Source organism: Haliaeetus albicilla, chromosome 14, assembly GCF_947461875.1.
Source record: "Haliaeetus albicilla chromosome 14, bHalAlb1.1, whole genome shotgun sequence".
Taxonomy (NCBI): domain Eukaryota; kingdom Metazoa; phylum Chordata; class Aves; order Accipitriformes; family Accipitridae; genus Haliaeetus; species Haliaeetus albicilla.
In genome coordinates this window covers 34,539,559-34,550,029 of record NC_091496.1, presented here as the reverse complement: position 1 = coordinate 34,550,029, position 10,471 = coordinate 34,539,559, and the positions used below count along the sequence as shown (strand labels likewise).

At 45.9% G+C, this 10,471-nt stretch overlaps 1 protein-coding gene across 1 annotated transcript; it reads left to right on the top strand.

Moving 5' to 3' along the window:
• The first annotated feature begins 535 nt into the window (after positions 1–535).
• Positions 536–7,256, top strand: LOC104322252 (uncharacterized). The gene is given in 3 exon segments (XM_069802248.1): positions 536–2,533; positions 2,536–3,033; positions 3,036–7,256. Coding segments are annotated over 3 exon segments (1,527 nt in total). The 5' UTR covers positions 536–2,406; the 3' UTR covers positions 3,938–7,256.
• The last annotated feature ends 3,215 nt before the right edge of the window (positions 7,257–10,471 follow it).

Genomic DNA, 10,471 nt, shown 5'->3' with positions numbered 1-10,471 from the left:
ACAGGCACAATGCTAGCAAGGTCATAGCTCCCTCAACCCAGTCACAAATCTGTCCTGCCTTTTTCTACGATATAACTAGACAAAGAATGGTCCGATTCCATCCATCTACTGCAAAGTAGGGCGAGAAGACTGAAGCAGTTGAGTCACAGAGAGAGGCACAAAATATTCCTTTCCTTTTGTTGACTACACGGGTTGGTAAAATATTTGAGGCAGATGGGAACCCTCCTGACTGGCAAGTTTTTAAACTGCTGTTCATAAGAACAGAAGGATAAACAGTTGCCTGATTATGTACAGTATACATTGCAAGGCTTCTTACTCAAAGGAAGTAGATTAATATCATGAAACATCTACCACTCAAATACAGATTATAATGCATACTGCATAGGCATTACTCATATCAGTGGTATGTCAATGAAATACAGAAACCTGAACAGAAGTGTTTATTCATTCAACTCCAGGAAAAAATAAACAACACCTTATTAGTAATTACAAAGAGATCACATGACAAAACAAAATTGCGTGCATCTTTTTCACTTAGATCTTAAGTGATAGAGGAGCACAGTCTCAGTATCTTTGAATACATTGTTTATCCAGACAAGCAATAATAAAGGATAATATGTTGTGATTTTTACACACTAGCATGCCTGGATCAACATGGAATATATATTTCATTTGTCACTGGAGATTATAAAAATATCCTATACAGCTTTACATCAGAAAATAGTTTTTGGGCTACACATTTGGATTCAACAAAAACAATGTCTTTCTAATGGAATCGCATAAGGAGGTAAAATATCCCTTAGGGGTCTTGGTTTAATTACATAATTTTGATGCACTTTTAATGTACCTCAACTATAGTTTCATAAGTGCAAATCAATTTGTCCATCTGGTTCTATAGCCATTGCTAGCACCAGTACCAATAACTAAATACTGGTTGCCTTCAGACACAGAAGGTAGCTGTGGCATAGAACAAGTTGGGCCATAAGCAACCAGAGAACGTTCTGAAAGGTCCTTCAGATTTTTGGCCTATATTCATTAATCAAGAGAGAAATGTCCAACCTTTCAGGATATGGGGGATGGTAGGATTTCCTTAACACAGTTGGTGTGGGACAAATCTTGCGGAAAAGGGCCAAATCTAGGAATGAAGCTTCATGTCTCCACAAAAGCATTTGATTAGGAACTGAAATTTCATGTCAGTGCAGCTGAAATAGCTCAGTTCTGGACAGAAAGCTTTCTGCAGTGTGAAGAGTAGGAAAGCAGCTGCTTTGCAGGCTTGGTAGGTGTTACGGGTTTGTGTGGTGGGTTTTTTTGGTAGCAGGGTAGGGGCCGCAGGGGTGACTCCTGTGAGAAGCTGCTCGAAGGTTCCCAGGCTCAGAGCTGGACCCACCGCTGCCCCAGGCTGAGCCCCTCAGCGATGGTGGTCGTGCCTCACGGAGAAAATAATTAGGAAGGGGAACCTGCAGTGAGTAATGGGAGTGGAATGTGAGAAGAACCCCTCTGCAGATACCGAAGTCAGTGGAGGAGGAGGTGGAGGAGGGGATGCCACCACAGCCGGCGGGGAGATGGTGTAAGAGACTGTGTTGGACTGTGTTTGTCTCGATGCTGCTGCTGCACCGTCACCGTTTCCTGGCCTCAACAGCCTGTTGCCGTGGAGGAGTACGCTCCGCAGGAGACAAAATGTCCCCGAAGAAACCACCATATCCTCCCGAAGGTCGAATGACAGCGTCCTGGGCAGCGCCTACCAAGCTGCGCTCGCACGTGAGCCGGGTGGAGAGGAAATCGGGGTGAGGAAGACGTGCAGAGGCTGAAGACGCCGCAGGTCAGACCCCCTGCCAGCACGACCACCGTGAACACCTGGGCATGGAGGAACACGGGGCAGCACCGCTCGGAGCTGGGATTTTGACATCATCGCTCTGCTGGAGCTTGGAGATCGGAGCTTGGAGCTTACCCCATCACCTGTACCGAGACTGAGTGAATGGGATGTCGCCGGATTCCTGGTGGTGGTAACTAGTGTTGCTGCATCTCTTCCATTTCCTTGCTTAGGTCTGCCTTTTTTCTTTCTTCTTCCCTCTGTTCTGTCGCTCTTATCAGTTGTTACGGGAAAAAAAACTTACAAGGTTGTACGGCATCTGACCTCGTTTGCGTCTTAATCTCACTCTTGGGATCGTTTAAGAATTCTCCCCGATATTGGATCAGGACATTTTAAATTGGCGTCACAGACAGGATCCCTAGAGACGAGAGTGCTGCACTACCTTGCTGTGTTCAGTACAGCCCACTCAGGATAAAATAGCCCCCTTTGTGTTACGTTAAGGTGTGACCCCCTGAGAGTGAACAGGGGGAACTTGGATATCAAGGTGTAGCCCTCTCAAGACAAAAAACCCTTTGTATTAGGATAAAGGAAAAAGAATGGCCGACCAGAAGGCAGCCAATGCTTGTGATGATGTGTCCTCATGGGCTGAAGGAACAGATAAATTATATGATTTTTTGGAGGTGCACGGATGTCGCCCCTCACTCCAGGGACAAGAATGGGCAAAAAGCACTGGTTTCAACCACAGAGTGTGGTGGAGAGGATAAGGATATTGCAGAAGGAAGGTAATGTTAGAAGGGGGAAGGGAAAAGCTATAATTTGTGCAGTGTTGGGAGCAAGTCTGGCAGCTGCAGTGGAAGAGAGGAAGCAGAAGTTTTGTCAAGCTGATAGTGAAACAGACTCCCTGCAGATGGTCATACAGACCCTGCAGGAACAATTGAAAGAAAGTAAACAATTGCTAGAGGAGGAAAGGAACCAAAATGAAATATTAAAGAAGAAATGGAGGAACCAACTTTTGAGGGAGGTAGAGGTAGAAGTGAAGCATTCAGAGAAGGGGATATGGCAAAACTACCCCCAAGGAGATTTGCAGAAGGCAGAAGAAACCGTTGAAAGCCTCCCCCCTAAGTATCCACTGATTAAAACAGAGTACGTGTATAAGGACAATAGCGATGACCGTCCTCAGGTTATCACCGGAGTCCCATTTACAGCATCTGAATTCACAAAGCTGAGAAAGATTTTGCATGGACTGCAAAAGAATCAGAGACAGAGTATGTATGGAGAGTGTCTTTGTCAGGAGGGGATGGAATTTTGTTGTCAGAAAAAGAAGCAGAAGGATATTGGGGTCCGGGTGTGTTTCTAACTACCGGCGATCACCGAGCCCCATGGTCATTGACTCAGAGAGCTGCGTATTGGGCTGGAGGGCTGAACCCCTTGGAGAGGGGAGATCCCCTTGCCATAACAGGTACGGTGGATCAGTTAGTGGAAAGTGTGCAGAAAGCAGCCTGTCTCCAGATGATGTATGACTGGGAGCTCAAGCCCAACCTGGACTCTGTGATGATGATGCCTGTGGACCCAGAGAGGATGAATCCCCTGATATGGGGACTACCCGACTTCCTGAAACCCATTGGGATTCAACTAAAAGGGAAGATATACAACACCCCCAGCAGAGAAAGAATTACAGCCGCTCTGGAGGGGATAGTGCCCCCTGACCATCAGTGGTCAGGGAGAAAAGTATGGACATGGGGAGACGTAGCCCAGGAATTGATTAATTTTGGGAGAAAATATGGCCCCGTTGGTGAATTGTCCCAAAGAACCAAAACCAGAGTCGTACAGGCTGCAGAGCGAGCTAGTGGGCAGCAATCATCCGTAAGAAAGGGCCAAGGCTTGCAGTCGCTCCGATGTCAGAATTTTGGAAGAAAGAGGCCCCTAACTCGACAGGGACCATGGCAGCTAGGGCTTCAGAAAGGCATTCCCTGGGACTTGATGGATGGACTCCCGACAAAAACGTTAGAACAACTTGTGCGGGAATGGTCAGGGCAAAGGACCACTTCCAGACCAGCCCCTAATGCTGCACCTTTGCTAGACCTTGAGGAGGAGCTGACTGGGGAACAGAAGGTGGTGGGAAACTAAACCCTCCGCCCCCCGAAGGTGAGGGGGGAGGCGGAGGATGGATGTTTGTAAGACAACTCACCTGCAATACCAAAGGGGATTTACTGATTACTGTTGCTGTAGGACCAAGGAAAAGACCGGTAACCTTTTTAATTGGTACTGGGGCACAAATTACCGTGCTAACGCAGACCAAAGCAGAACAATGTGGAATCTCGATTCCACCTAGAAATCTGATTGTCTTAAATGCCTTGGGAAAAACACAGTCAGTGCCTATGACTCCGGTGACACTATGGTTACCAGGAGAGGAAAACCCTGTCAATACCATGGTGGCCACAGGATCTTTTCAGATGAATCTTCTGGGTATAGATGTGTTGAAGGGTAGGCAGTGGCATGATACCCAGGGAAACTCATGGTCCTTTGGTATTCCTCAGATCAGGCAATTGGCCAAAACATCCAGCACGGAGATGCGTTTATTGCAAGTGGCACCTACCCTTCCCCCTTCCAAACTGACAAATGTTAAACCCTATCCAGTGCCTCTAGGAGAAAGAGAGGGAATTACACCAGTTCTGGAGGATTTAAAGAAACAAGGGTTGTAGTTTCTACTCACCCCCCCCTTTAACTCTGCAGCATGGCTGGTCGAAAACCAAACGGCAAATGAGATTGATAATAGATTACAGGACACTCAATGCCAACACAGATCCACTAACAGCTGCTGTACCAAATATTGCTGAATTGATAGCTGCCATTCAGGAACAATCCCATCCTGTCATGGCAACAATTGATGTCAAGGATATGTTTTTTATGGTCCCTTTACAACCTGAGGACCAGGATTGCTTTGCCTTCACCTGGGAAGGACAACAGTACACCTTTACATGACTGCCCCAAGGATACAAGCACTCCCCCACGCTGGCTCACCATGCTCTAGTGCAAGAGTTGGAAACAATCCCCATAAAAGCAGAGGTAAAGGTCTATCAATATATAGATGATGTGCTCATAGGAGGGAGTCAGGTAGAAGAAGTTAGAGAAACCCAGAAGGACATCATCACCCATTTAGAAAGTATAGGGTTGACAATTCCACCTGAGAAAATACAAACGCCTTCAAGTGAGGTAAAATTTTTAGGAAAGTGGTGGAAGGGAGACATGATGTGTATCCCACTGGGTACCCTTTCTTTTCTCGATCAGATCAAGATGCCCGAGTCAAAGAAAGACTTACAGCATGCACTATGGTTGCTTGTGTTTTGGAGGAAACACATTCCTGACTTCTCAATTATTGCTAGACCCCTGTATGACTTATTGAGAAAGAGAGCTCAGTGGGAATGGACTCAGGTCCATGATGAGGCTTTACAGCTGTTGGTGTTTGAAGTGACTGCCTATCAGGCCTTTGGTCCCATTCACCCAGCAGATCCGGTTCAAACTGAGTGGGGGTTCGCCAAAACTGGACTGTCAATCCATTTGTGGCAAAAGGGTCCAGAGGGGCCTGTTCGGCCCATCGGGTTTTATTCTTGTAGCTTCAAAGATGCTGAAAAAGATATACAACTTGGGAAAAAGGTCTATTTGTAGTTAGTCTAGCTCAAAGGGAAGCCGAACGGACCATCCGGCAACAACCTATAGTGCTCAGAGGTCCATTTAAAGTGATCAAAGCAGTTTTGGCAGGAACTCCCCACCCCCAACGGGGTGGCCCAGAAAGCCTCCATGCAAAAACGGTATGCACAAATAAAACACTATTGTGAAATTTTTTCTGTATCTGAAGGAGCCACGAAAGTGTTAAATATGCAATGTGAGGTAGACTCGGATAGGGAAACACCCGAGCTTTTGTCTGTAATACAAGTAGCTCCTTCGTTTTCTGGACAATTGCAAAATGTCTGGTTTATGGACGTCTCGTCGAAGCGAGAGGGAAAAATTTGGAAATATCGAGCTGTGGCACTTTGGGTAGACACCAAGGAACAGATCATTACCGAAGGGGAAGGCAGTGCACAAGTAAGAGAACTAATTGCTGTGTGGAGCGTTTTCCAACACGAGGCTCAGTCTGCTTCTTCTGTCTATATCTATACTGACTCCTATGCTGTGTTTAAAGGTTGCACTGAGTGGCTTCCATTCTGGGAACAAAATGGATGGGAGGTCTATAGAATACCTGTATGGCAAAAGGAAAAATGGCAAGATATTCTTACTGTTGCCAAACAAGGGAAATTTGCAGTAGCATGGGTAGCATCTCATCAACAAGATGATACCCCAGTGAGCGGATGGAATGCCAAAGTAGATGAGCTAGCCCGGCTGGCTCCCCTACAAAGCACCCAGATAGTAGAAAATTGGGAACGTCTGTTAGAATGGCTACATGTAAAACGGAAACATTCAGGAGTTAAGGACCTCTATTGTGAGGCACAAGCCCGAGGGTGACCAGTTACCAGGGAAGAATGTAAAATTTGTATATCTTCCTGCGAACAATGCCTCATCCATCTGGACAGACACCCTCTGGAGGGAGACGCCTTGGGACTAAGAGAGGGAAAAGGCCTATGGGAGGCCTGGCAGATTGATTACATCAGTCCTTTTTGAAGGTCAGAGGGAAAGTACTATGTACTGGTAGGTGTGGAGATAGTGTCCGGACTAGCACAAGCTAAAGCATGTGCTAAGGCAACAGGAGAAAACTCCGTAAAGGCTCTAAAAGAATGGGTTTGGAATTTTCCCCAAACCACAGTCAATCCGATCAGGTAACGGCTCACATTCCACAGCCAAAGTGGTCCAGGAATGGGCAGCCCGCGAGGGAATTTCGTGGGTGTTTCATACTCCGTATTACCCACAAGCAAATGGCATTGTGGAAAGAACAAATGGTCTATCAAAGAGCTTCCTCAAACTGCATAAGCCAGGATGGGCTGAGTGAGTGTGGGATGCAGTGACCAGCGTTAATAGTCGCTGGGGAGTAAATGCATGTCCAAAAATCACAGCATTCTGTCCAAAAGCTCCAACAATCATGCCAGGCCCACATGGCCTTGATCACCCCAGCAATCCATCTCGTTTTCCAGGACAACCTGTCTTGGTCGAACTTCCCACAGTGGGTACGGTGCCACTGGTGTTGGACACACCCCTGAATAAATACACCTGGAAGGCAAAAGATGCCTCTGGAAAAACTCGTAACATTCACACTAGATGGATTGTTCCCTCTTTCTAACCCGAGAAGCGGATTTGTCTCTTATTTCATTTTCAGGAGGAAGCAAGCGGCCCAGGCGTGCCCAGGGAAGAAGCGAAGCAGACGCAGATTTTAATATAATTTGGTTAGGATGTGTATGTTATTTTTAATTATACTATTTTGGGGATTCACCTATAAGAGTGAAGGGAAGCCAATTCCCCCCACGCCTGAGTCACTGTTGGGTTTATGGAGGACCTCTAGGGTTATCAAGCTGGCCATGGATCTCTACACCCCTCACTCCAGCACAAATCGTAAGCAATTATAGCAAAACTGGTAACACCACCTGGGATGATAGTGAAACATGGCCAATTCCATTTCCTACTGTGGGTTAATATTGCTTAAATCCCATCCAGAAGGGAGGGGTCAATGTGGGGGAAGGCAGGTGTCAATGGACACTCACACATAAATTGGTTCATGAAGATAGAGGTGTTTACATATGGATGTGGCTTGATGAAACCGGACACAACAAAGGGTTTAAAAGGATTTTGGTTGAACAAAAATGAAACCTTATTTCTCCGATGGCCTGGAAACCAAATTTACCATCAAATTTGTGAGTGGAAGAACAACACTGGTGCCTGGTATTGTACCAGCCGGACAAACAACAACAAACCAAACACCTTTTTCAGCCCTTTGGGAAATGTTGACACAACTTATTTCCAATTCCCAAAGGTTGCAGCTGGACCATTTGCTAACAGTGCCAAAGCCAAAAAAGGCCATTATTGGATTTGTGGACATACAAACAACTGCCTACAAACAACTACCAGCACACTGGTCAAGGATTTGTTATAGAGGGATTATCCGACCTCTGTTTTTCCTTTTTCCAGAGGCAGGTGATCCTCGATTGGGAATAAGACTATATGATAATTTAGGGGACAAAAAGATTGCACGTAACTAGCGATCTGTTGAGGTTAAGATAGGTGGAACACAAAAGTGGGGGGAAAATGAGTGGCCTCCCGAAAGAATAATTGAGCATTATGGGCCTGCCCCTTGGAATCCCAGTGAACCAATAGCAGGGGCAAAAGAACCGATTTACAATTTGAACCGCATAATTCGATTGCAAGCAGTCTTAGAAATTATTACCAATAAAATTGCTAATGCTATAGACCTTTTAATTCAACAATCTCAACAGATGCGCACTGCAATCCTTCAACACCGCAAGGTTTTGGATTATTTACCAGCTGAAGAGGGAGGAGTATGTGGGAAACTAAATGTCTCTAATTGCTGTTTGGAAACAGACAATGTAGGTGAAGTAGTTCTTCAACTAACCACAGATATTAGGAAACTATCCCATGTCTCCGTTCAAACATGGAATGGCTGGAATGGTGATTTACAGTCTTGGTTACCTGGAGCACCATGGGTAAAACAGCTTTTATTTTATCTGTTATGTGCATTTGCTGCTTTGATGTTTTTGCCATGTATTATTCCTTGCTTTATTCAATTAATCCAACATGCTGTATCTAACATGCAATTCATATCTACTGCCTCGCCTGATGGTGTAAAGCAGATTCGTGTCGTTCGCCAATCAACGCCTGCAGCTGTATCAATTATGTAAACCCTTTTTTTTCATTGTTTTTGTTCTTACTTGTCACTGTCTAAATTTGGAATAGACACATGTGCTCTGGGCTGGGGGCGTGGAAATTCATTTTCCTGCTGCGTAGGCAGACCCCCCAACTCACGTGAGTCAGACCACCATCTTCAGCTCCGCAATCAACCAGAACGTATACCCTTTTGATACTTAATTTTGGGGCAATTGCTTTGTTAGCTCTGGCTATATTTTCTCTTGTGGTATGTATGTGTCTCCTGTAAGTGTCCACGTAAACCATGTAATTGTACTTGTTCATATAGACAACCACCTTCTCCCCCAGTTCCCGAAGACCGAGAGCACATCCCGGCCTGGGACACATTTTGGTTAAATATGTTAGGTTAAAATATTGTTAATCAATATCATTATTGTTGCCTTATTATATGTTTGGTTAGAATATTGTTAGCCATTGTTATGTATAGTGTTATTGCTCATTTACCTTTGTTCAAATCTGGGATAGAAGTTTCTAGGCCCAGACGACGCATGCGCTTTAGGAGAAGGGGACATGGAAGGTGATTTTCCCGCTGCACATACTGACCCCAACTCCGGCAGACCAGGGCAGCAGACCGTGAGGACTGCCAGGGCTGCAAGCACTTCATGGTACATGCCAGAAAATAACGGAGCATATGTTAGTATTGATTCCAATTTACTATATAGCCTTAACTCTGTTAGCTATTATTTTAATGGTTATTCTAATACTTCTTTTTTGTCCTTGTAAATGTCCACCATGTAAACTACTGTCATGTTCTTCTACTGATTCCTCGCAGCCTTAAAATCAGTTTATAGAATGTTTTGGTTTTGTAAAGTTAGTTAATTTTGAACATGACATATTTCTTAGAGTTGTTAGTTATATGCTTGTTAGCTGAAAATATTCATATTTGTTGAGGATATTATTAACAACGTGTTTATTGACTGAAAATTTGCCGGAAATATTGTTTGTTATCATGTTGCGCACTATTTCTGTCCTTTCTTTCTCTCTCTTTGTACCTTTATCGTTCACACCACCACGAAGACAGCAATGTCAAGCCACGGGGTGGTGTAAGAGACTGCGTTGGACTGTGTTTGTCTCGACGCTGCTGCTGCACCGCCACCGTTTCCTGGCCTCAACATCCTGTTGCCGTGGAGGAGCACGCTCCGCAGGAGACAAAATGTCCCCGAAGAAACCACCATATCCTCCCGAAGGTCGAACGACAGCGTCCTGGGCAGCGCCTACCAAGCTGCACTCGCGCGCGAGCCGGGTGGAGAGGAAATCGGGGTGAGGAAGACGTGCAGAGGCTGAAGATGCCACTGGTCACCCCCCCTGCCCAGCATGACCACTGTGAACACCTGGGCATGGAGGAACACGGGGCAGCACCTCTCAGAGCTGGGATTTTGACATCTCTCTGCCGGAGCTTGGAGATCGGAGCTTGGAGCTTACCCCATCACCTGTACCGAGACCAAGCCAACGGGACGTCGCTGGATTCGTGGTGGTGGTAACTAGTGTTGCTGCATCTCTTCCATTTCCTTGCTTAGGTCTGCCTTTTTTCTTTCTTCCCTCTGTTCTGTCGCTCTTATCAGTTGTTACGGGAAATAAAATTTACAAGGTTGTACGGCATCTGACCTCGTTTGTGTCTTAATTTCACTCAGGATAGTTTAAGAACCCTCCCCGATATTGGATCAGGACACACAGCAGGCTGTCCCCCCCAGCCCATGGAGGGGAGCAGAGGCCACCCAAAATGGCCGGGACTCGGGGGAAAGCCTGTGCTGGAGCGGTCTGTGCCTGAAGGACTGCAGCCCGCGGGAAGGACCCACG